The sequence below is a fragment of the Python bivittatus genome, unplaced genomic scaffold, assembly GCF_059951505.1.
Source record: "Python bivittatus isolate LINGU-HERP-01145 unplaced genomic scaffold, Pbiv_v1 ctg000700_np1212, whole genome shotgun sequence".
Taxonomy (NCBI): domain Eukaryota; kingdom Metazoa; phylum Chordata; class Lepidosauria; order Squamata; family Pythonidae; genus Python; species Python bivittatus.
In genome coordinates this window covers 39306060-39333966 of record NW_028277098.1, presented here as the reverse complement: position 1 = coordinate 39333966, position 27907 = coordinate 39306060, and the positions used below count along the sequence as shown (strand labels likewise).

The 27907-nt window shown below is 37.9% G+C and overlaps 2 protein-coding genes across 9 annotated transcripts in view; one reads left to right on the top strand and one right to left on the bottom strand.

The window, feature by feature from the left end:
• The window catches only part of DOCK7 (dedicator of cytokinesis 7), a 138177-nt gene that overhangs the window by 64230 nt on the left and 46040 nt on the right, over nt 1-27907 (bottom strand). For all 8 annotated transcript variants that reach the window (XR_015798560.1, XM_088154291.1, XM_025170719.2 and 5 more), the window contains exons 12-14: nt 25048-25190; nt 22463-22556; nt 22198-22360 (exon numbers count right to left, since the gene is read on the bottom strand). Coding sequence is in view for 7 of the 8 variants with exons in the window: in XM_088154291.1 (XP_088010417.1) it covers nt 22198-22360; nt 22463-22556; nt 25048-25190 (400 nt within the window). In the remaining variant the exon portion in view is untranslated. The remainder of the gene's footprint in view (nt 1-22197; nt 22361-22462; nt 22557-25047; nt 25191-27907) is intronic.
• On the top strand, nt 73-17106 carry ANGPTL3 (angiopoietin like 3). Its single transcript, XM_025170733.2, has 7 exons — nt 73-641; nt 4564-4674; nt 6328-6430; nt 9339-9452; nt 9945-10040; nt 13702-13974; nt 14605-17106. Exons 1-7 carry the CDS (start codon nt 150-152, stop codon nt 14787-14789), a joined length of 1374 nt encoding a protein of 457 aa, XP_025026501.1. The 5' UTR covers nt 73-149; the 3' UTR covers nt 14790-17106.

The window sequence follows — 27907 nt, the reverse complement described above, 5'->3', positions numbered from 1 at the left end:
TTAATTATCAACTACCCCAACTTGATTTTTTAAGACTGAATGTGCCATACATATTTATAGGCACAGCAGAACTCTCCCAGAGAAAGACAAATAGCACAGAGAGACATTTCTTTTTTCAAAGTGACTTATACAGAATAAGCAGAAAGAATATGAAAATTATTCTGGTATTACTTTTCATGATTTCTCTAGTAATTTCAGCTAGACTAGATGATTATATTTACTTGGAATCTGCAACTCCTGAGCCTAAACCAAGATTTGCTATGTCTGATGATGTGCATTTGCTAGCCACTGGACTACTCCAGCTTGGGCGTGGCCTTCAAGACTTTGTGATCAAAACCAAGAGCCAAATGGATGACATCTTTCAAAGGCTTAACATTTTTGATGAATCCTTTTCTGAGATCTCACAACAAACTAGTGAAATGAAAGAAGAAGAAGAACAATTAAAAAAAGCCACTACTAGACTGCAAGCAACTAATGAAGAGATGAGAAATCTATCTTTGCGGCTTAATTCCAAAATAGAAGTCCTTTCCATGGAGAAGATTCAACTTAAGAACAAAGTAGGGAAGCTTGAAGAAAAAATAACTAAATTGGTTCAGACCCAGCTTGAAATTCATGAGTCAGAAGAAATTGCATCACTTAAAGTAAGTAGAAATAAACATACTGAGTGTTGCCAAAGTAAATTGTATTCTGAACAGTGATGTAATTCAAAACTATATAGTCATTCCTGTGGCTACTGTGCTAATGTGCTTCATTTTGAGGAATGTAATTAGCATTTTTCTTAATGATGTTTTTATTGTGCTTTGTATGCTACCCATAGCCATTAAGGGAATGTGTAGCATATAAAAGATCTTGAAAGTAATATCTGGTTCTTAGTAAATTTGCTTTGGCAGCTTTCCTTACAGACTTATGTAAAATAGAAGTTGCTACTTCTGTTCTGCCAGTTCAGCTCAACTGTGATTATTTAGATTAAAAGAAGTAATTAACAAGTGATAGTTTTATGCCAAAACGGAAATGAGTAGCAAAGCTTGGAAATTGCCTTCACCTTCAACCTGTAATGCCAATAGCCATATACTTTTACAACACTTCATTTGTATAGTTCATAAGGAAGAAATCTGCATTCCTTCATCTTTACAAACCTATAGCTTTATTGCCAGGCATAAAAAATGCACCTTAAATTTGTTAATATGCTTTTATTTACTGAAGGTGGTTAATAAAATTTCAAAGATCATTTTAAAAATAAGAACATAACACTTGCTTTCTCTTGTACCTAAACAATAAGAGCATAAACATCAAGCATACATTTCTGAGATGTGGCATCATTATGGTACATACACTGACATTTTAGGCATCAGCTAACTGAAACGAACAGTTTCAGTCAGCAGATCATACTGTTTACTGCTCAGAAATGTGAAATAGCTGCCCAATCAATGGGATTTGGATGGCCATAAACTGCATATATAAATAAAAACAAAGAAGGAATGGTGCTGCTTTCATAGTCAGGAAAGATATACCAAAGACAGTACTTGGGTACAATGTAGTCAACAACTGAATAACATCAATTGGACTTTGTGGACAACGTTTTAATATGATTGTTGTCCAATTTATACTCAACCACTGATGCAGAAGGAGAGGAGGTTGATAAGTGTTATAGTCACATTCAGCCTGAAATCAATAGAATATGCAAGCAAGGAGCTGGAGAGTGGAGTGCCAAAGTTAGAAATACTAAGGAGAAAAATGTAGTTGGACTGAATGACCTAGGAAAGAGAAATGAAGCATTTCATCATTTTCTGCCAATCCAATGAGTTCTTTATTGTTATCACAGTCTTCAAACAATGAAAATGATGCCTATATAGATGGACATAACCTACAGAAGCACACAGAAATCAAATTGATTATATTGTTAGTACAAGAAGATGGAACAGCTCAGTTTTAACAACAAAGACATGGCTAGGGCTGATTGTGGAACAGATCACAAACTGCTCATGTGAAAGTCAAGTTAAAATGGAAGAACTAAGCCAACTAGTTTCCATGATACAATACTGAGCATATATCCACCATTTTCAAGGAGAACATGAGGAACCGCCTTGAAATCCTGAACCTCATTGATAGGTAACCAGAAGAATGAGGAATCAATTCAAAGAAGTTGTTAAGGATGAATATGAAAAGAGACTGCCAAAGACTGAAACAGAAGAAAGCAAACTGGATGTCGGAAGAAATGGTGGAAATTGGCAAGAAAAGAGAAAGAAGAGTCAAGAAAGAAAAAATTTCAGGAAAGAATTTTCCGAGAATTATTAGAAGAAAAGAAGCAGTATTATGATGACAACTTTAGACACAGAAGATGGACACAGATAAACAAGGAAAAGTCTTCCAAAAGATTTCCAAACTCAGGAGGTTCCAGCCTCAAATTGGTATGCTAAGATTAGAAAGAGGTCAATCAAAAGGAGCTTTAACAGAGTGTGCAAACTATCGCACAATATATTTCATACACTAGCAAAATAATGTTTAGGATTATCCAATGCAGATTACAGCCCTACATGGAAAGGACAATGTTCAGGCTGGTTTTAGAAACAGCTGAGGAATAGAGATGTTATTGCTGATGCATACTGGATAATTGAGAAAGCCAAACTGTACCAAAATAAAATCAATATATGCTTCACTGATTACAGAAAAGCCTTTGACATCTCAAGTTGTCAAATGTTCTTAAGACAATAGGAATCCCAGAACATCTCACTTGTCCTCCTATGAAACCTATATACAGACCAGGAAGTCAAAGTATGGACAGAACATAGTGAAACAGGCTAATCCAGGTCAGCAGAGGACTAAGACAAGGCTATTTTCTCTCTCCTCATGTATTTAACCTATATGCTATATTGAGGAATTGGAAGACTGGAAGAGGTTGAGCATGTTTTTAAAACTGGAGGAAGAAACATCAATAACCTGTGCTCTGCTAATGACACTACTCTGGTAGCTGAAAATGCAAGAGATCTACCAGCTCTAGTAATGAAAGTTAAGCAACACAAGGAAAAAATAAGACCATGGTTAAGTATAAAGAAGACAAAACTAATGACAACAGCTACAGCAATCAGCCTTAGAACCGTCAATGAAGAAATTGAAGTGGTGGATAGCTTCTGCCTTTTAGGATCAACTACGAACCAGCAGTCAAGAAATATGCCATAGACTAGCACTTGGCAGAGTAGCACTGAAGGCCTTGGAAAGATATTCATATCTATATTTACAAATATCAGAATCATGGAAGCAATAGTTTTCCCTATGACTCTATGGAAGCAAAACGTGGACTTTGAAGTAGGCTAGAAAGAGTACTGATGCTTTTGGATTTTGGTATTAGAGAAGACTCCTAAGAATACCATAGTTAGCCAAGAAAACAAACAAATGGATCATAGAACAAATCAATCCAGAGTTCTCAGTTGAGGCACAAATGACCAAGCTCAAAGTATCATGTTTTGGAACATTATGTGAAGACTTGACTCTCTTGAGAAGACTATAATGCTAGGGAAGGAAAGAGAACAGGATGACCAGCAGTAAGATGGATAGATTTGATTACAGTGGCAATGGGTACACCATGGGAAGACCTGAAGGGCCAGACGGGGACTGATCATTCTGGAGGAAGTCGGACTAAGTGGTCACTAACTGTCAACAGCAAATTGATGGCACATAATCAATCAGATGTACAGTATCCTCATTTATCATCCACAAACTTCAGAAGACTGTTTTCTAGAGGAAGGTTTGCTATGCTGGCCTAAGCCAATTTCTTAAACTTGATGCCTTCCATATATGTTGCACTATGATTCCTTTCAACATGCGCTGGCATGACTCAACGACATGCTGGCCAAGAAATGATAGAAGTTTTAATTCAATGTGTCTGGAATATGCCATATAGGGAAAACCATTTTATTTTATATATATTCTGAATATAATTTTAATTAAGAATTTTGGTTACAATAGTCGAAACTAATACAAGCTAAACTTAAAAAAAAAGAATAGAAAGTGCAGGAAAAAAAGAAAAAGAAGGAAAAGAAAGAATATAATAAAGAAAAAGAAAAGAAATATATAAAGAAGTGACTCCCAACCTTCATCACAACAAATATAAAGAAATTTAGTAACTGTTCCCCCACTATAAGATTACAAACAATGTAAAAAAGTACAGTAATTTTGGTGGGAATGAATGGGAAGATGGGCTGCAGAACACTTAAAGATGGGGAAGTGGAAGCCCAACATTTACTTTTAAACATGTGCCAAATGATGGATAAATTTAATGGGCATTTGGGAGAGGCAGCATAAGGATTTCTAAATGGGTTGTGATGCCCAAACATTTGGGAATTCCTGATTTAACATGATAAAGCAATAGGCTTAGAAAAAACTGGCTTGCCCTTCTACTCAAACACTCTGATTTGGCAAAAGAATATTAGGTAATGAGTTTATCTGGCTAAGATCTCAAATAAAATCTTTGCTGCTTACACTAACTGCAGAGAGTAATATGGGCACATTTTATGCTTCAAACTATGATCCTTTGAGTCTGAGCTATTGTTTTTGCTCTCCATATAGAATTTTGTTGAACAGCAAGATAACCATCTCAGACAACTTCTCAAAATTGTTCAACTGCAACATGCTCAGCTCATAAAACAGCAAGAGCAAATACTGGACCTGGAAGAAAAGGTAAAGTTTCTGAATTTTAATAGCCTTCTCTAATCTAGGGACAGTTTAAATGGGTTCAGGCAACTTAAAAGAAGGAAAGAAAATTGTGGGTGGGAGTAAACAAGGAAGCACCAAGGAGGACAAATCACTGAAGGGTAGGTGGGGTAGAAATGGAGAAACCAGCATGAAAAGATAGGCCAGAAAAATCAATGTAAGAACATCTAGAATGAGTTCATATGCTTCTTTAATCCAGGCCTTGCTTAAACATAGTTTACTGATTAAACCTTAATTGGCTGAGTTTACAGAACATTCTAAAATATCAACTTTTATCTACCCAGGTTCAAAGAAGACATTAAACCATGGCAAAATCAAATAAAGCTTGTTCCATGGCTTAATCTCTAGGAACTATAGTTCCATTATATTCCATCTATAATATATGTAAAATGAATCTTCACTGGCTGGCACCATACATCATATTAAGTCATATCATAGTTTTAGATTTGGCTTAGTATTTTGTGCGAACCCAACCAACTGTAGAATTCAAGAAGCCATAATTCACAAAATATGTCTTAATACAATATGCAAGCAACATAGTCAGCCTAAATGTGGCTTGTTGACTTAGTTTAGCTGTACAAATATAGCTTATTCAATAAACTATTGTTAAATAACCATGCATAGTCTGATATGTAAACTCACTCACTATGGGTTCTCACTCCAGCTTCCAGAAAGTTTTTATACAGTAAATTCTGAAATATCTCATGATTTCAGCTGTATTCCTACATATGGAAGGTCAAGCTTGCCAACAGCCAAGGCCAAGGAATAATTATTTAGGGAGCCAAGGTTGGAGAACTCTAACCAAACTTGGGTTTGCTATATTTAATGTGAGAATGTACACTCTGCAGCAGATTCTTATGCATGTTTAGGTCCTATTTTGTTCAGATAAGCTTCACTAGAAGGTAAGTTTAGGATTGCAGACTTTATTTCCTGTGTAACACAACAGTACTCAATGACTGGGTTCATATATCATGCTAGGCCATAATTTGGTTTGTTTGATCAACAAATTGTGTGAATACAGCACTGTCTTGGTAAACTATGGTTTATATGGCTTAGCGTGTTATATGAATCCCATCCATTGTAGCTTTTTCAAAAAGCCTAGTATTTTCTAGGTGAAAGAATTTGTTGCTCATTGTGTTGATTGAAGGAAGCAATCTTAGTCTACCAGATTTGGGCAGCAAATATCTGGACAACTACTAGATGGGAGCAGAGTTAGTTTTCTCCAGATTTTTGTAGCCCTAAAAAGCTGTGCTTATCTCCCTCACCTGACATGGTGGATACTCCTGTCCCTAGTCGAAGATAATTTCTCCATGATGCTTTTTCTTTCTGGGAACTTTTCTTTTGGCAGAAGTAGTAAGCCTGTATCACTCAAGCATGTAGACTCAGAGTTTTATATTATATCTCTGTATATAATGTACATAGTCAAAATAGGCATATGTAGGGAGAATTTTAACCCCCAATCTTTTCCCGGCCTGCAAAGACTGTTATCATCAGTAGACCTTCCCCTCTCCAGTCTAACCCTGGTGCATTCATACATTTGGGCTCCAAAGTGCTCGGCGAACAGATAACCTATCTTACTAATGAAGTACAGGTATGTAAGTAATTTCTTTCTCTTTTCAGATAAGCAACCCTGGTTTTCAAAATGACTCACAAATATTTTCTCTGAAGGAAGATGACAGGAATCCTAACCTTAAAAAAACAGCTAAAAATAGCAGTTCTAGAGGTAGATGTGCTTATGGATTTTTTTAAAAAAGTAATTCTGGTGTTTAGAATATAGCACTATCCTGGAATACTGTTCTGGTATATACTTTGATACTAATATGTATGTATGTAAGAAACAGATTTGATTATTTTGCTTATTATTTTTACAATACCAAAAAGCATTTCTTTAAAAGTAAGGGTGGGATCTGAAATAAAATGTTGTGTGTCTTACCTCTCTCCTAAAATAAGATCAAGTCTTCCTGTTAGCCCTTTCCTCCAAAACAAGACATTCTATTGAATCCTGCATGAGTCCCTTATTTAAACAGCTATATTTTTGTTGTTGTTCAGTCATTAAGTCGTGTCTGACTCTTTGTGACTCCATGAACCATATCACACCAGGCCTTCCTGTCCTTCACTGCCTCCCAGAATTTGCTCAATTTCATGTTCATTGCTTCAGTGATGCTGTCTAACCATCTCATCCTTTGCCGTCCCCTTCTCCTTTTGCCTTCCATCTTTCCCAGCATCAGAAACAGCTGTACTAGTTCTAGCTATTTTCTGGGTGCAATTCAAAGTGCTGGCAATGTTCCTTAAAGCCCTGAATGGTTTGTTGTTGACTGTTCATGACCTGATGAACATCATTTTGTCTGTCAGTAATGGCTTCTTTGAGTTTTTGTAAGCTCATGCTTGTGTTAACAGTGACACCTTGTCTTCTGTTACCCTCTTTTTCAATTGCCTTTGATTTTTTCAAGCATTAGGGTCTTCTTCAATAACTCTTAGCTTCATGTTATGTGACCAAAATACTGAAGGTTTAGCTCATTTTTAGGGCTTCCAGCAAGCAATCTGGTTTTACTTCATCTAGTACTGAATTATTTGTTCTTCTTGTGGTCCAAGATATTCTCAACAATTTTCTCCAGCACCACAATTCAAAGGCATCAATTTTAATTAATTCAGCCTTTCTCATGGTCTGGCTTTCAGCCACATGTTGCAGCTGGGGAAACCATGGCTTTGGCAATACATATGAATGGTTTGGTGCCAAGATATTTGAAGGGCTGCCTCTTCCATATGAAGTTGCTAATCCACTGAAATCATCTTCAGACAGCTCCTTGTTTGTCCCTACAACTTCTGAGAGCCATCTTGTTGGCCTGATGCTATGAGATAGGCCTCTCTCACTTTTCCATTAACCACCTTTTGGAAGTTAGTGTAAAAAAAAAACCTTCCTTTTTCTTTAGGATAGTCATCCTGCTTTTTCCTGCTGTTATTTTTATCAAATGACCATTTTATTATTTTAAATATTTTTTATCACTGCTATAGGGATTCTGTAGTGTTTTATCATGTTATATTGTGTTTACTGATGTGAACTACCTAGAATTATACAAAATATAGGGAAGATATGTTTTTCATTTTCCAACAGTCAAGCGTCTAACAACAATATTCAGTCTTTACTGGTCTGTTTCTTGCTCCTTTAATTATTATTTTTAACTTTTGGAGACCTTGATTTTCTTCAAACTTTTTTTTTTTAATTTTCATTGGCCCTAATCTTATCAGCATTTGCTGACTGAATATGCTTGTCTACTGGCTAAAGTTGTTGTTTTTTCAGAAGGTCTGTTATATTCTTTATTATGGCTGATACCTATTAATCAATATGGAAAAGATCATCCTTGTAAAAACTGTAACACTGTTCTCAAAAGAGGTTATTTTGATCATGGGCTATGATTAAGTGATTACTAGACTCAAGCATGCACCACAGACTTGGAGGCCAATTGGACCAATCTGCCCTACTCAGAAATGTGTTTCTGAGCAGATAGTCTTCACTTACTGTCCACTATTGTGACCAGCAATTCCATCGCTAAGCCACATGGTCGTAAAGTGAAATATCAAATGACCACACCCAACTTATCAGTTCTGGCTGCAGTTATTAAGCAAATCACTGTGGGTCATTAAGCGTGACGTCACGTGACCATGACTTGCAACTTCCTGCTGGCTTCCCATTGACTTTGCTCATCAGAAGCCAGCAGGGAAGGTTGCAAACGGTGACTGCAGGACGCTGCAACCATCGTAAATGCACTCTGGTTGCCACATGCTCGAATTGTAATCACTTGACCACGAGGATACTGCAATAGCCAAGGACCGGTTGTAAATCTCCTTTTTCAGCACCATTGTAACTTCGACTGGTCACCGAATGAGCAGTTGGTAAGCGAGGATTACCTGTAGTCAAGTCCCTTTTTTCATCTCGGCAAGATATTTAAATCAAATAACTGTTCCCAAACTCCAAAAAGGACTAATATTGGCATGTTTAATCCCCTCCTAATAATTGTTCTCATGAGCAAATATTTAAAAATTCCATACAAGGTAACACTGGGCCTTTGTGGAGAACAGCTCACTGAATCTATTGCTCCTTCTATAAGGATGCAAGGACCTGCTTCATAATTCCTTATTTGATGAAGAACCCAGATAATTCTGACTTATTTTAGGTACAGCTACTCCTGTCAGAACAGTATGATTCAGTTTCCTTAAATGTGCCAACATTTTATTATACTGTTTGTAAAACTCAACATGCCTTGATTGCCTTGAGGATCTTCTTACAATGTTATGCTTGCATTTTATTTTACTTGAAACAAATGGTTCATTTCCTTTGCTAACTTGCAAAATTCTGGTCAGTGACCTTAATAAAGAACTAATTAACTGAATATGCTGTTAAAGGAATGGATACAAATACTCCACCAAAGGATTTAGTTTTGATATTCTTCCCTCACTTCCACCTTTGAAGTTTCCGCCCCAAGAGTACATGTTAATGTCACTATTGCAAGCCTATATCTATTTTCAAATGTAAAATTCTAAATGGTACAAAATCTGATTTAATGACTGCTTAAAAAAGGTAATGTACACTCTGAAAAGTTGCATCGATTTTTCTAAATTTCTGTTTCTTTTAGGTAATGCTACTGATTGTACCTGGATTTACAACATGGGGGAAAGATCTAATGGGATTTATTCTATTAAGCCCAATGGATCCAAGGCATTTAATGTTTATTGTGAAATGGAAGGAGGTATGGCTAGTTACACTAGCAGTCTTCTATTCTTCCTTTAGAACTCATCTTTATCTCCTGGAAAGCACTGATTTCCTTAAATATTTCTTTATTAAACAAATTTGCTGTCACCACTCTTATTTGCTAAGAATGTAATTTTAATCAAATAATCAGGCAGCATGAGATATTTGGATTTTTAACTATAATTGTCATTGTATTTATTTTAGAAAATACATAAATCATTAAGTCCAATTGGGTCAGACAAGTGCATATTATAATTGTACACATATCTGAATGGAGACTAAATTGCATAGACTGAAGTTCATATAGAGATGCAAATTCAGTCAACATTGTGCAAATAATTTCCTTTTTGTTAAAGTGTACTCTGGTTCTCTTCTGCATACAACTATATGCAGAGCATTCATGCAGAGACATAACACACTTTGCAAGCTCTAAAAATGATTTAAAACAATCAAATGGGTCAGATTAATAATTTATCATCTTCATCCACAGAAAACTCATGGACAATTATTCAGAAGAGATCTGATGGATCAACAGATTTCAACCAAACGTGGGAGAGTTATATAGATGGGTTTGGTAATCTTGATGGTAAATATATTTATTTTCCAGTTTACTCTAAGTAATGTTTATGTGCTTGTTGATGATAGTTTTTGAAAGGAGGAGAAAAACCCTAGACATAGGTAAATGAGATATGATTGGTTCATGTCCTTAGTTAAGGTTGATCTAGTTAAGGTAGAATTGTTTAACCTTTTCCCTCTCTTCAAACTTGTCTGTTTTAAATTCCTAAGCACAGAGCTTCACAGTCACACAACAACTTTAAATGTGCTGCAAGCACATTTAAATAGGTCTGATTACAAACAAGTCCAGATCTAACTACTCATAAATGTAAATCTGAATGGATTCTATTAATGCATACAGGTACCAACTTTTCTCAGTCTGGCACCCATGCAATTTGTTAAGACTATAATTTATAAAATGCCATGCCAAGTATCAGGACTACCATATTGGGGTTTCAGAAATCTGGATCATCACTAGGAAGCAACAAATATATATAGTGGCTGGATAGCATAGTGGTTAGAGTGCTGGCCTTTGATGCAGGAGACTAGGTTGAACCCTTACCAGTAGGGGTCCTTGGGCAAAGACCTCCTAATGCTTCACCTGGCTACCTCAGATATGAGAGCGACACAAACTAAGACAGCCATGCTGGCTCGGACATTGCCCAGATTAACAAGGTCTGCACCAGATGCTGGGGAACCAGGACAATCTGACGATAAGTGGATTACTGGAACAAGCTATACATGGATGAGACAAGAGAACCTGGAATTGATGGAATGCTACTACAACAGTAGACCTAATGAGAGGGGATATATGAAACGTAGTGGGGAACCATTAACAGCTTCTCCCAATTAGATGAGATGGATTGGGCTGATTCTAATGAAGGAATGTGAACCTGTAGATAACTTGGTTCCAAACCATGAAAGGTCACACCAAGCACTTTAAATTGCACCGAGGATATTATTAGGTAATTAGATTAATTTTAGGCTAATTACAATATTGATGTTGTTTTTACGCTAAACATTTTTCTGGTTTGGTTTTTACATTTCTAATTTTTTTATTTGCTTACTGAGATAGAAATACTTGGGTGTTCTATTATTTAGCTTATCCAAGAATATTTACGAAAACTTGAGAGGAATTAGAACAAATATAGAACATATAAATGCTAATCAGAACACTAGTCTTTCATCTTCCTTTTAAGCTTGATTGGTATATAATTAGAGTAGGTTAATAGACAAATAATTACCCTTTTCTAGCCTCCCTGTTTCCCCACACTGAGTGCATGATATAAAACAGAGTTTTTCAAACTTGGCAACTTTAAGATATGTGGACTTCAACTCCCAGAATTCCCCAACCAGCATGCTGGCTGGGGAATTCTGGGAGTTGAAGTCTACACATCTTAAAAGTTGCCTAGTTTGAAACTCACTGATATGAAGGGGATTTTAAGCAGGACTTAGTGCCCTGGATTATTCTGCCCTGGTTTGTGACACCAAACTGCCTTCCTAATTCTGCTATTGCAAAAACTCTCTACTCTTTGAATGAAAAAGTCTGCATGGAAATGCATTTCATCTATATGAGTGCAATTATAATTGCATATTAAACACAGCCAATGAAGACAATTTTTAATAATTTCCAATTTAATTTAACTTAAGCCATTCCCTTGCTTCTGAGGCACATTTTGCAGGAAAAACAATTAATCAGAGGAGCCAATGCACTGTTGACGAAAAGTTACTATTTGTTCATTATATTTATAAGTTGCCTATCATTAAAAGATATTAGGACAGTAATTCTAAACAAGAGTACCAATACTAACAACATGAATACAATCCTAAAATGAAAGGTAAACAGTACAACAATACACTATACTATTATGTGTACACAGTAAATACACAGGAAGGCAATCTGATCAACTTACTGTCCAGACAAATAGAAAAAAAATTGACCTGGCACTGAAATGACAGGAAAGTCACACCTTGGTTACACCTGCACAAGGAGGGTGTTCCATGATCTTCATTGCAAATTTAAGTAATAAGCCTCAAAATACATGCTTGGGAATTTGTCATGTGGAGACAGAGAAAACCTTCTGCTCTCATGGGATGACCTCAAAGCATAAAATCAGCTGTTGGGCTCCACTTTTCTCCTTGCTCCAGCATAGAGAATTGTGTTTTCTGGGCTTAAGTAGCCAATCACCCCGCAAAATCAGCAGGTGCAGGAATCCACCCATGTTTGCTCTGGTTAATCTCTGACTCTGAACTCAAGGCAGAGGCTAGTGAATACATTTCCAGCACACCTTGCTAAAGACTGGATGCAAGCTGCTTCTGCTTCAACAAATGTGCTCTATATAGGACAGGAATGCAGCCTCATCCCCTTGGCAAAACAGGAACTAAACAGCAGGTTATTTTGGCTACATCTGGGAGCTCTAAAGCTAGCAGAGCCTAAGAGTGCTCTCTGAGCAAAAACATCAAAAGGTATATGTGTGTGCATGTGTGTATACAATATGGAACGCATATGCATAACTTAGTTTTATTAAATGTTTAGAGTAATAGGCTAAAGTTTTGTATACCTAGTATACATTTTTGAGGACAGTATTTCTTCTGCTTTTTAGTTCCACAGCTAATATGTAAATGATATTCTGTACATGCAAACCTATGCATTCCTAGGAACTGCTGTCAAAACTCACATGATTTGCTTCCATTTTGTGCAATTATATACATTTTTATCAGCATTCCAGTTTAAGGATAACAAAATATAAGTATGCATTTCCATCCATTCATAAATCCCCATGCACACACGTTCAGTTACTAAAATTTTCAATGAGGAAGAAATGAAATGTTAGGATTTAACATTTTTTTCCCAGAAATGGCATAGAATGAAAATGATAAGGAAAAAGATAAGATCTTTAGCATCTCTGGAACCAGCATCATTAAGAATAAATTCTGAATTACAAAGGTCTGTAATGCCGACATGAGCAAGATCAAAGTGATATGTTGTAATCCTAACGGGCAGTTTGCAACATAAAATAAAAACTAATGAAGGATAATCTGCCGCAGTGAAGTTTAGACTCTAAAAGCTTATATAATATGTGTATTAAGTTTTTAAAAAGTTGCAAGACCTGTCTTTGCTGTAGCAGACTCATACAGCTATTCTGTTGGAAACTGTATTTTGTTAGAGTTTTCTCTGTTTCTCCTTTGTAGCTTAAACATGCTATGGCTTGTTCAGTGAGGTTTACTTCTGAGGCTTGTGCTATACGCAGTCTACTTAAAATGCTGAATTTATGTGTGTGATAATGTAGCAAATGAAACTACCCAAATATCAATTAAGGGTATTTTTCCCCCTCAAGGATGATAGTCCATTTCCACTGCAATTAACTTTCATAGATGCTGCTTGCTTCACTTATTACACAGATTCACTCATATACTTTCCTTGAGTATGACTTTCCTTTCCTTTTCAGACTTTTTCAAAGTCTCATTCTATTTATACTTAGTTTTAGTTTCCTGTTTTATTGTTCATTAATGCATACTCTAAAAGGGATTAATGAAATAAGCCATTTGCAGGTGATCCAAAGTTCAAGGACTTCCAAGATTCAAGTTGTCTACATATTGTAAGTCATGCAATTCCCAGATCTAACACTAATGATTACATCTTCCCTTCAGATCAGCCCTAATAGTTCTATTTGCGCCACTTGTATTTTCAGGAGAATTTTGGCTGGGCCTTCGTAAGATCTATTCCATCGTAGACCAAGCTGACTACATTCTACGTATTGAGCTTGAAGATTGGAGAGCTAACAAACGTCATATTGAGTATACATTCCAAATGGGAGGTCCAGAAAGCGATTATGCAGTCTTTCTCTCTAGGATTACTGGGAATATTCCAAATGCTCTGCCTGAACAGAAAGAGATTAAATTTTCTACAAAAGATCATGGCAACAACACTGAAAGAAAGCTTAACTGTCCAGAAAGCAACTCAGGTAGGTATTTTCTGTATATGTCAGTGTTTTAGGTGTTCTTATAATCTGGGGGAATAGTGGCAGGGGATGGGATTTAGTACTATACTAACAATAAAACGCTATGAGCCAAGAAGCAAATGAAGAAATCAAAGAGGATATATAGAAGAGGATTAAATTCAGTTAAAAAAAAAAAGTTTATTGCATGCAAAAAGCTAGTATATAACAGACAACCCAGTGCTATATCTCCTCTGTCCTACACAAAAGCTTTCCACACATGGAGATAATTTTTTAAAAATATCCAAGTGTATTATGTTACATTCTCTATCAGCCCAGAAACCATTATTTTATAGTTCTCCTGAACATGTGTCTCTAGATAACTTGGTTGGAGAAGGATTTCTTCAGAATACAATTGTCATCATCTATACCACCATGGCCAAAGGCCATATTGAGACTATGAGAATTGCAGTCCCAACACATCCAGGTTCAATAACTTACCAGATTACTATTAAGGACAGTTGAAAGCAGAACTTTTGTGGGAATCCCAGTCACACAGGAAAGGCCTTTTAGGTACCTAAAAAGGTTTTGTGTATTTCTCCATGTGGTTAACCTACTGGGATGTCAATTCAATGGTGTTCCAAATATCACCTTCAGGTGGCTGGTGGTACAGTGTATGTGAAGAAACGAACTTGAATGGAAAGTACGTCAGGCCAAGTTCAAAAGGAAAACTACGGAGGAACAAGCGAGGACTGTACTGGAAGCCTCAGAAAGGAAAATCTTATCTTCTCAAGTCAACCAAACTGATGATACATCCTACAGACTTTGAAACATTTCACTGAACATCATCATTCAAAGCTTACATAATAAATCACAAGCTACTTCAGTCCGAATCCAGTGACAGCCCTTTCTGGCGCTCAGAGAAAAGCAGATTAAGGATGTAATCAAACCATAATAATATTCTTTATTTGGATATATATCTCAGTGTGCTTTGTCCTGCTGTAGATGCTCAAGAAATAAGCAGAGTTTTGCTGTTAGACAAGGACAATTTTCTTTGAGGGCTATTTCAGCTGAGCCTTTCTTAGCATCAATGCTCAAGAAAGGGAGGAAAAATGGAAATACCTTAGAGAGGCAAGGGGAATTGCCATTGTTTCACTTCTGTGAAGTGTGGAATGGAAAAAAAATGTTTTGTTTCACAGAAGGATTAGGAAGAAAGTGCCATCAGATAAGGGATCACCATATTCATTTTTGCCAAAGATAGGAATGGAATCCATTCACTTCTATGGCCGAGATCAAACAGTCTGTTTTCAAACAGATGTGGAAAAAAAAACTTGCCACCAGGGATCTTCAAGCTTTAGTCAGAGGGGAAGATTTTTCTCCTCTGTTTAGTTTAATGCTTTATTCCAGTTCTATAAAACAAAATGTGGGCTGAAGTTGAGAACAGGAGTCTGCAACTTCTTTGCATCTAAGAGCCACAGAGGGAATGCGTCTTTTGAGCCTTGTGGAGTTCTTTAACAAAACAAAATAGGAGTGTGAAGTTTAGTGGATACTTAACATACCTATTTTCTTCACGTTAAAAAACAAATGAAAGTGTTGCATACATGGTCTGGGCAAAGATTCCAGAGACTGGGGTTGGCTGTATGTGGAATATGGACCATGGATTTTCCAGCCCTTGTTAAGCAGGAAGCAAAAGAGATGCCTAAAAGCAGAAGTCAGTTGAGGGGAAATAGGCAGGTTCTGTTGCTCTTAGCTATGCAGCTCTGTTCATAACCTGCCTACATCCCCCCAATCCAAGCAAAACCTTCCACTGAAATGAATTATATAAAATAAATGAGCCTCATGTTCAAAAAGTTCAGGTAGGACATAAAAGCTGATCCAATCTCACTGGGACTGCACAGCATTGCAAAGTGCACCCCTTTATTTCCTCTATATACAGCAGCCTTCCCTAGCCTTGTGTTCTCCATCTGTGGTGTCTACATGTATTAGGTCTATGTATTGACTAAGTTGACTGGCAATATGTCTATGTCACATTGTCTGCCATATTAAAAATTTTCACTGTGTGCACAACGTCCCTCCTCACTTTCATAGCAATTCCAGTTTCTTTTGTGATAATGGCTTCTTAAAACTGGCTGTGACTAAGAATATTTTCACATCTGTAACCTCAAGTAATTCCTTGTTATTTCAAAATTGTAGATGATAAATGATTTAGATCACAACACAGATCACTACATTATGGTGCAGAATGCTTAACTTGCTTTATGGATATTTTTTGTTGACTGTTTTGTAAACTGTCATTAATCTGTAAGTGATTTGGTGGTATACAAGCGGAGTGAATGAAGAAATGAATAAGCAGGCTTGTTGCTAAAATAAAACATGTATTCATTTCAAAACTTACTCCCAAATATGAGGATAAATGAAGTCACTATCTCAAATATACAAATCCTACTATACAATTGGAAGTATACAAAATTTGAATCAGAGTATCATGCTTACGACACTAAGATACAGTATTTTGATGCCATCCTCTGTATAGTCCTCTACACATATATCAATATACAGTATCTTATCTCAATTGATATTAATAACAGTATTAAGCATTTAGATTTAGGCCTGTGACAAATTAATTTATGAAATAGTTCTAGGAGAAATTGTTTCATGACATCAAGCAAAAAAAGCCAACTACTGGTACTTTTGATAAACAAATCAAATAAACTACAATGTATTTTGAAAACAAACTGATGGTTTATAAAACCATGAAAATTACTTGTTAAAGTGGAAAAACAACCCTTAGATTTACATCAGCAATTTTGTTTTAATCAGTGGACCATCAGATGGATAAAAACAGTACACCCCATCTAAATACTTTTGTTCTAATATATGCCAACAACATATTAAATGTGTACATTAATGAAAGAAAAACTACGTTAATGGACAATCGTAAGACATATACATTTCATGCTTGTAGTTCAAATCTGCACAGAAGTGCCTTTTGAGTATGAATCTCCTTTTTTAGACTGAGTTATTAGAGTTATACTTGGGAAATTACACTATAAGGTTGTGTATTATCTAATTAAAATTCTGTACCCATTTGAATCATTTTAATAGTTCAATAAAAGTCTGTAGAGCTATATTTTACTTGTACCATCTTTCAGTTTACAGTAATAACCAGTTTTGGTGGTAATTACATCACAATGTAATGCTAAAACATTATATATATATATAATAAAGTTTGTTAAAAGTCAACATTAAATGCCCATACAATGCAGAATTCTATATTAAAATTAAGTAGCACTGTTTTAAAGTTTAGAAATCAGTGCTTTTAAATCAAGCAAGCATCTTTTAGAAGATATGCATTCTCATTCAAAAGTTGTGTCCTAAAATATCAGATACTGGGGGACATTATCTAGAGAATGGCTATGGATATTCAATAATATCACTAGCCTATTCCCAGTTAATGAAAGTAGAAGACCATCACCTGATCCGGGTAGACAGTAACAGAGAAAGTGTGCTGTACTATCTGGCTGCCTATCTGCTTACCTGTATATGGAAATTATTCCTTGTCGAATCAGTCTCTGTGTGCTTCTGACAATGATCACCTGCCCTAGGACTGCATCAGCTTCTGGGCCCAGAGTGTAGAAGGAATGGGGTGTGTCATGGTGGGGTTGCTACTGAGAGCAGGGGTAGCCTCTCCAGTCTAAGAGTCCTGCTTTTCAAGACACCTATTATCCAGCATTGAATGAAATTCTAATCTGGCAGGTATCAGAAAGATCTCGCTTATGGAAGAGAGAAGGGTTCATCTGTCCCTGTTCTGTCTGCTGGATTACTCTATAGTACAGCAAGAGAGAATTTCAGGGTGGCAAAGTTGAGTGACCAGAGTCTACAGGAATTCCAAGAGAATGCCAATGTTGAGTGCATGTTGTTTCATGTTATAACCTCATCTCAAGATCTCTCCTCAGAAAAGGGGGAGGAGCATGAAAACACATCACAAAAAGCAGATACTGTGCTGTCAGGCCTCACTAATGATGCTCAGCCAAAAGTCAGTCCTGTTTTCCTACCCTGGACCTAGTAAACTCTGACTCAGACCAATAACTGCCTTCACCAAGGAACCAAGAATGACAACATCTGAAGAGAGAACATCAAAAGACAGTGCTGCAAGAGTGCTCAGCTATGCTGAGATATGGCTGCAGAATTATTCAGGAGTACCTGTAGTAAGCCAGACCTGATTAGGACCATCTGTGCTGGGGTGGAGTCTGCTGGTATTTAAGGAGCAGTTTGGGGTTAGTAAAGTCATAAGAACAATGCTGGTCTGTAAAGGTCTCTATGAATTCCCATCTTTGAATTCTTAGCTGCAAAGACTTGTCTTGGAACTGATTCAGGTTGGCTGTTCCTTTGGACACTGGATTCTCATGAAGCATGAAATTTGGAATGAATTTATGACTTCAAGATAAACCTGATAGATTTATTACAACATTAGCTCAGATCAGCATTGCTATACATTACCAGAACCTGGTATTTTGGTGGCCAGTAGAGTGAAGGAGTACTGTTAGTATAGCATCCCCCCATGGCCTGACCATCTCTTTCCTGAACTAGCAGGGTGATTCTGGGAAAAGCATTGGATTATGCTAGGGTGTGAATGTTTCAAACCAAGTTAATGGATGACTGACAAACCACCAGACCACTCTAATGCTCAGAGAATGGAATAGATCTTCTCTTCGATCCCCATCTCTAATTCTCTATAACACTATTTCTTGATAGCTGGGTTATCATGGAAACTTGATTAACTGATGCCATTTCTATGACTATTGCTTCTTGCACTTCTGCTGCCTACTCTACTTCTAATACTTAAGACCAGCAAATATGGGCTGTAAAAGCTTGGATGGTCACCAGATGGCAGCAAAGAGTTAAGGGTTTTCTGTATCTCTTTAATGCTATCTAAGTTGGCTGGAGGTATGGTAGACCTATTAAGAGATTGGGCAGGCACAAACAGCAATGAGTATGGTAAGGGTTTGCTACACTGCTGCTCACACAAAGGGAGCTCCTCACACTGTTGTTGCTGTTGGCAAGCTGAGATGAACTCCTCAGAACAGGGACATTTTCTTCATTTTGAAGAGTTTGCCTCATATATGAGATACCTTCCACAAACCAGAACATCTGGTCACCCTAAGCACACTCCATCAGGAGTTGCATCTGAGTTCTATTCTTTACCACTTAGAAAATCTATGAAAACACCTGTATTCTCCAGGCTTTTAACTGTTAAATTGTTTATCCATTTTGGTGAGAAAATCTATGAAAACACCTGTTATTCTCCAGGCTTTTAACTGTTAAATTGTTTATCCATTTTGGTGTTATTTTTAATAAGTTTTTCATGTTTTATGTTCTTTTTTTTTTAATGTTAGTATCCTTGATTACATGCCAAAGTAGAAAGGCAGAGTATCAACTGCATAAATGAAAAATAATAAAAATACCAACACAAAGCAATTCTCCCCAAAGGTACTAAATGCAGATTCTGGAAATACTGGAGAAAATCCATATTATATTTTCCTATACATTAGTCTGCTTCCCAGAGTCTTGTTTAGTTTGGCTTTCTTGAGTAAACACACGTTATTACCATGTAGCAATCTAGAAAATATAAAGAAGGAAGTTTAAATCTGAAACTAAATTAATACATGAAGAAGTTGGTGGTTTATTCCTTCTCTTTGAAAGGTGACACATCATTCAGTTGTAAACCATAATCTCAATAGAAAAAAAATCTAGCATAAAGTTTTCATGGCTTTATTATAGATATATTATTCGGTACCATCCTGTCCTTGCTAGGACTTTTACTTGCATTGATTTATTACACACTACCTAATGGTTGGTTGACTGCAACTATTATCCCTCTTCCCTAATCCCTAAAATATATATAGTTGTAAGAGATAAAATTACCTCCCAAACCCTCTTCCTGATATGGCATTGAAGATGATTAAATTTCTCCTTCAGAAATTAGAAATTTGGCTTGCTCCCTCCAAGAACTATCAAGTTTTAGAGAAGGTTGTTCCACAAGGTTCCATATCAAAATGCTTCTTGAAGAAACATTGCATTTTTGCTAATTTGCATATTATTATTCATAGTGATTAAGGCACTAGGCTAGAAAGAGAGCCACTTTGATGTAGTGGTGAAGGCACCAAGCTAGAAACCAAGAGACTGTGAGTTCTAGTCTCACTTTAGTCACAAAACCAGCTGGGTGACCTTGAGCCAGTCACTTTCTCTCAGCCCTAGGACAAGACAATGGCAAGCTACTTCTGAAATCTTGTCAAGAAAACTGCAGGGACCTGTCCAGGCAATTGCCAGGAGTCGACGCTGACTCAAAGGCACTAAAATAAAATAAAATAAAATAAAATAAAATAAAATAAAATAAGGAAGTGACTTCTGAGTAAGATTATAATATAAATGAGAAGATCAAAAGTTTATTTTTGACATCCTATTCTAGGCATGTGATATTGTTCTTGCCCGAAAAGGCACTCTGAAAATGGAAATAATAATGCACAAATATGATTCGCCAGTGGGTCAACAAATTCAGATAAACTAGAAAATCCATTAGGAAAACTATTGTTTTCTGGCCCACATTTTAAAAGAATGACCAGATTGACATTGGGAGAGTATTAGTTGATAAATAACAAAGGAGTTTGTTGCTGTGGGAGCAAAGCTAAGAAAGGGGAAAGCTCTTCTATTTCCTGAAAACAGATATACAAGAAACAGCTGAGGCTGCAGGAAGCTGTGCTAGAAAGTAGTGATAAAGCATCTAGCAAGCAGCCAATCCCCACACCAGCAGATCCCAACACCATCTATTTGCAAAATAATGCTCCCTTTCCTTGTGTAAATAATCCTGTTTTCAGCACTGTATGCCATTAACCAAGAAAAGCAGCATCCCTCTCTAGCTGTGGTATCACTTTCATAATATAGCACCAGGCTACATAAGTACTATAAATCTCTATATTATTTGCAGTGGAAAAGAAGAGAAGCACAACTACAGCTGGCTGCAAACCCCTGGATGACCAATAGATGACAGCAAAGAGTTTATTTATTATATCTCTATCTAGAGGTTGTCTGGATTTTTCCAGTCCCAATCTAGTAGTCCTAGCATACCATATAGACCATCCGTGGATAAGCTGACCCTCAAATTTTTAACCAAAATACCATGAAAAATGCGACACCCGCGGATAAGCCAACCCTCACATGGGTCGTACGTTTTAATTTTCACAATTAGCTTATCTGTGGGTAATCCATGGATTATCTATTTTTCATGATATTTTGGTTAAAAATTCAAAGGTCAGCTCACCCGCAGATGGGCTTATACACAAATATATATGGGATAAGCAGGTACTTTAATTGATTCTGTGATATTTTGGGAAAACACAATTCTGTTTAATTCAGAATATTAACTGAATTATTTGCATATATCATTATCAGCAAACCTCCTATACATATGTAAACATTTTAAATGGTTGCATTTCAGTGGTAAATAGACAATTATATTTGGCATAATGTCACAGAGCCTTCCACAACTATAGCTCAGTACTGATAAAAATGAAAAAGCAATCCGTTCTTGAATTAGTTTCATTAATGAAAGGAGCACACAATTTCTCCCACTATTGTATTTCCTCCATCCAGATCTTAGTGGAGCAGCATAATGAATTATATAGCAGTCCTAGTACCCTTGCTATAACCAGGGCATAGTATAATTTAAATGTTCCATTCCATCCACAAATATTCCCCTAACAGTGGTAAGATGCTTTGTCCTGATTTAGTGGTAATATTACACAGCTAAAGAATAGGTAGAATCCAAACAAAACAAGATTAATTCGGCACTTGGATTATATCTAGGAATTTAAAGACTAAAGAGGAAATATTCTTTTCTACTCAACTTTTAACTATTCTAAGTATGTGAACACAAAAAATAACAATGATGCTGGTAATTAACCTGTCGTTAAGTGATCCTCTGAATATACACTAAACTGAAAACCAGTGACTCAAATTGACTTCAATACAATTCAAAAGCAACAGCATAAGGTACTACCCGTTTTAGGTTTGTTGAGGAATTTAAAAACTCTCATCTATATCTCTGGTCCCTTAGCAATCAGCCAATTACAGAAAAAGTAATCTGTCTCAATGTGTTCATCAGCCTATATACAATTTGCCTCAGCCACTATGTCTCCATGAAGACAAGTTCCAAAACATGAATGTGCTAAAATTATTTTTTTTCCTTCTTACCTGTAAGTTGTATTTGGAATATAAACATCTCTTGCAGGAAATTCCAGGATCTCTCTTGTTGGTCGAACTCTGCTATCTGGGTAAAGTTTTACTTGCAATAGCTCTGGAGTTAGACAATAATGTGGATTCTCTGGGGCTGGAGATATATCAATCTTCAATTGAGCTATGTAATGAGAAATTGTAGTATAACAAAACTTGAAAATAGCCATTTGCTTGGAAAACAAAATTGATCTTCAATACATTTTTCAGCATGATATGTATATACCTGTGATAGGTCTTAGACGCCTTAGAACAGAAGAAGGCCTCTTCATATCCGCAAGGAATTTGTACAGATCTTCATCGCTCAACCGGTCACCTTCCTATGGTTGACGATAAACAAAGGGATGCAATCATTTCCAGCCATGTGAAAACTCTCCACCTTTATTCCATGTTGTCCTCCTCTATATTCTATCTTTTCAAAGTACTGTCATTATAATAAAATAGCTACCCAAATTGCATTTGTGATATACATCTATCTAAATAGTTCCTCTTTCATGTCAACTATATTTTCATAAACAGATTCTATCCTTTTTTTATTTTCTTTGCACTGTAAGCAAGCCCTATAAAAAAGATCAGATGGATTTCAGGCCAAGGGAAGCACTAATGTTTTCTGTACTCTTTGAAAAGTGAAGAAGAGCTGTATGGCAGTCCATCTTCCACTGGACTAATCAGTGCAATTCCTTTTAAATCAGCAATTATTCCTATTACATCATATCCTTGGAGCTACTGAGCTTAGAAAGCATTAGTAGTAGCCAAATTAAAATATGGAACACTTTCCTACTTAATGTTGCAATACAGTAGTTGAACTATGTTACAGAAGGATGTCAGAGAATTCAGTGTAAAAGGGTGCTTAAAACTGCTGCATGATCCCCATGACACACAACCTATCCAATCTGAGTTCTTATATATCAAGGTGAGAATACAAAGCTTAGTGTTACATGTCCTGTTGCATTGATTCCACACATGAATTGGGTAATGGGGTAGAAGCAGGCTGAGAGGATGCACCAAACCTCTTGCCCCTCAAAGTTATGTGGCTTCTCATGATTCCATCAGAGATGTATGTCTGCAGGAGAAAGTGTATAACCACACACTGCTAGTTAAATTGAAATGCTATACAGGTCATCCTCGACTTATGACTATTTGTTCAGTGAGTGTTAAAAGTTACCACGGTGCTGAACGAAGGGACTTACGACCGGTCCCCGAAGTTACAGCCATTACAACACCCCCACAGTCATGTGATCAAAATTCAGGCACTTGGCAGCCCACCTGCACTTACAACTGCAGTGGAGTTTTAACACCTCACACCCACCAATATCCCCCCCATATATGCCCTTTTGGCCCCCTGCACTCTGCGGCCCCTGCTGCCCTAGCTAACCCTCGCCATCTACTTGCTCCCACTGCAGACCAAGCATGCTATGCTTGGCTCTTCACAAGGCAGCTGCTGGCTGCACAAGGCTTTCTTCCCAAGGTCTTGCACAGCAGTTTTCTTGTGAGACCTGGGGAAGATGGCCTCATGTGGACAGCAGTTGCCTCGCGAAGGGCCAGGGCAGGCATGCCTCGTCAGCAGTGGGAACAAGAAGACGGCAAAGGTCAGCTGAGGAGGCAGAGTGCAGGGTGGTGAGGTGACTGTGGCTGGGACTGGGCTGGGGCGGCTGGAGCTTCCTGGGGCACGGCGGCTTTGCACCATGCTATTGGGGCTTCCTGGGGCATGGCAGCTTTGTGCCGCACTGCTGGGCCGGGCTGGGGCTGGGCTACATGTGGTGCAAAGGGGTGTCCTGACGCATCATGGCTCTGGGACTTTTTGCTGGGGCTGGGCTTCATGTAGTGCAAAGGGGCTTCCTGACACAAAGCACCTCTGGGGCTTTTTGCTTTTTGCAGCCCCAGAGCCACAGTGCGCCAAGAAGCCCCTAAGCTGCAGCATATTCTTTCCCCAGCCTTCCTGAGTTCGTGCCGCAGCACCCCCTCTCCCCCAACTCATGTGCGGCCTGTGCCGGCCCTCCCAGGCCTCCCTCACTCCCCCCCCGGCAGCACCCCTGTGCTTACTGGGGACTCCCACCTCTTCCCAATTAACAACCCACGCATCTTGAGATTGCAACAGCAATTGGGACTGCCATTGCTAAGCAATGTGGTCAAGTGACATCACGCTTTATGTCTGCATAACTTAGTAATGGAAATTCCAGTCCCAGTTGTGGTTGTAAATCAAGTACTACCTGTACAAAAGGAGTTCCAATTCGCATAGGAAACTTACACAGGTAGAAATCACACAGCTATGATACACAAATGCATGAGAGCCAGTTTGGTGTAGTGGTGAAGGCACCAGGCTAGAAACCAGGAGACTGTGAGTTCTAGTCCTGCCTTAAGCACAAAGCCAGCAGGGTGACCTTGAGCCAGTCACTCTCTCTCAGCCCCAGGAAGAAGGCAACGGCAAGCCAGTTCTGAAAACCTTGCCAAGAAAACTGCAGTGACTTGTCCAGGCAGTCACCAGGAGTTAATATTGACTTGACGGCATCAAAATGAAACAAAACACACATTAGACTTCTCCAGGCCATGAAACAACACCTGCTAACATGTTTCATTCTATTTTTACATAAGACATGGAAATGATGCTATTTATCAAATATATCATCAAATTACAACTTATTTGTGCGTAGATGTGGATATAGTTCAAGTTCTTGCCAGACTTAGTGGAATCCTAACTGGTTAGGATCACACATTATAAGCTAATTATAATAATAAGCTATAATAATAATAATAACAACAACAACATATGACTAGCTGTAGCAAGTATTACTATGATCAAGAATGGTATACCTGTTTAAAGAAGTTTGTCACTGTGAGGGTAGCTGGTCTAAAGTTAGTCAGGTTGCAGGCCTCGTCCCCACTAGTGGTTCTTTCTAGCGAACGCCTGCCAACAATACTAGAATTTCTTCTTTCTGACCAAGATCCTTTGCGTTCTTTAAAAAAGAGAGCAAGAAAAATAAAACCTCAGAAAGGAAAATTAACTACAATTACTTTTGGAAGACTAGTTGTATTAACTTTGGGAAAAGCAAGATAGGATAGGTGGTTATGCTAACACAGTTTTATTCCTGAGGCATCAGAAATGCACAAAGCAGCTGATTATTCTTACTTCCCTCACAACAACCACACCCAAGTGGCTTCTGCGTATTATAAATCATATGGCAATTTATGTCTTCATTCTTCAAAAAATGATGAAGTTGGTCATTCTGGAGAAGGCTGAACAGTGCTATCCAACAATAAACCACTCCATAATACCTCACAACAATAAAATCATTCCTGTGGAATATGTTCACCAGCCAGTAACACTTTCACAGAATTAACAGAAGCACAGCAGATACTCTAGGAATAAAATCCTTAAAAGATAAATGTATTTGTTATTACAGGTTTGTTGATTTCATTTCAAGGGCTGCACACAAGAATCCTCAGCCCTGGTCTTCAGCTGGTGTTGGTCAATGCCAGGTTGGTATGTAATAAGGCTCTCATCCATGACCTTATAATTTGTGAGTCAACCAACTTGACATGTATAACTGAGACCTGGGTGGGCTTGAAGTGGGTGATCACCTCTTGAAGATATGCCCATTTGAGTTTTGGGTTTGGCACTAGTCATAACCCCAGAGGGATGGCATAAGAGTTGTCATTCAGGTCATAATAGCTTTCAGAGGATCTATGCCACAGATAGCAGGGTGTGAGATCCTGTCATTAAAGGTGGCCTCTAGGAAGCAGCTGGGTTTGTGGTTATTGTACTGGCCTCCCTGTTTGGGCCACTTGTTTCCATCACCAAGTTTGCAGAAGAGTCTTCAAGACTGTTAGTTTTGGGAAGCTTTAACCTGTCCTCATGTGTCATAGAGGCTGGTGTGCCTGAGGAGTTCACGGCCATTGTGGCAACCAGGGATCTGACCCAAGTTATTAAGGGTCCAACACATGCCAGGGATCACACATTAGATCTGGATTTTGTCTCTGGGCAGTTATAAGCTGAAGGTGGTTTACATTACCATCAGTTCTTTATCATCACCTAGCAATGGCAGTCCCAGTTGCTGTTGCAACCCCAAGATGTGTGGGTTGTTAAGTGGGAAGAGGTGGTGTCTGGGCCTGGATGGGGAGTAGCAGGCTCAAATTTAACCCTGAAAAGACCGAATGGCTATGGGTGCACAGTTTGTCTGGTCCTGGTGATTTTCCATCTTTGGCTCTGAATGGAGTTGCACAGAGCTGGTGTGCATTTTGGAGCTTATCTTGGACTCACAGCTCCTGCTTGCTCAGTGAGCAAGTGGCAGCTGTAGCCTGGAGGGCCTTTGCACAGAATCATCTAGTGTATCTCCTCATGGTCACTCATACTTGGTCACTTCACTTGTGGATTATTGCAACATGCTCTACATGAGGCTTTGAAGAACAGTTTAGATCTACAGCCGGCGCAGAATGAGCAGTGCAAGCAGTTATGGGTGCATCTTGATAAGCCCATGTAACACCTTTGCTATGTGAACTGCCCTGATTATCACTGAGCTTCCAGTTGTAATTCAAGGTGGTGGTTACCATCTATAAAGCCCTTTATGACATAGAACCTGGCTACCTGAGACCCTGCCTCTCCCTCATTATTTCTGCTCATCCTGTACTTCAAGTCTCATTCACTAATCAGTATCACAGAGCCTTCTCTGTTACTGCCCTTTGGACTGGCCTACAAGCCTTTAAGCATTCTTTACAACCTGGCTTCTCCTGCAAGCTCTGGGATAGGTTGGTGGTGTGAACATTTGAAATGTTTTGTTAGTTTGTGTGATGATATGTGTTTCCCCTTTTATGTGATGTTCTTTCTGGCTTTGTTGTTTTTAGGTATCGTATTGGTTTTAATTGTATGCAGATCATGTTTTTATGGTTTTAACTTTTTTTTTTACGTTTTTTATTGTTTTTAATGATGTTTTGTTATCATGTTTCTGGTTATTTTTTGTATTTTTTTTTTGTGCTTTTAACTTTGTAAGCCACCCAGTGTCATGTACATGAGATGGGCAGCAATATAAATTGAATGAATGAATGAATGAATGAATGAATGAATGAATGAATGAATGAATGGCCATCCAGTCAGTTGGCTTTGAATTGAGGTGGTTTTATTAAATGGATGGATGGATGGATGGATGGATGGAAGGAAGGAAGGAAGGAAGGAAGGAAGGAAGGAAGGAAGGAAGGAAGGAAGGAAGGAAGGAAGGAAGGAAGGAAGGAAGGAAGGAAGGAAGGAAGGTTGGTTGGTTACAAGGACTTAGAGAAGAGGGAAAAAATGAAATGCAAGTTGATAAACATGTATTGTGTACCACACTCAATCCAAACTCTGTGACAATCAAAGAAATGCAACAGCAACTTGAAAAGATAGAAGAGCAATCAAAGCATGCGTGGACAGTTCTACATTATTATTATTACTAGATTTTTATCCCCCATCCATCCATCCATCCATCCATCCATCCATCCATCCATCCATCCATCCATGTCAACTGAAGGCATACCTAATTCTTCTGCCTCCTATTTTCCCCACAACAAGCCCGTGAGGTGGACTGGGCTGAGAGAGAGTGACTAGCCCAAAGTCATCCAGCTGGCTTTCATGCCTAAGGCAGGACTAGAACTCATAGTCTCCCGGTTTCTAGGCCAGCACCCTCACTACTACACCAAACTGGCT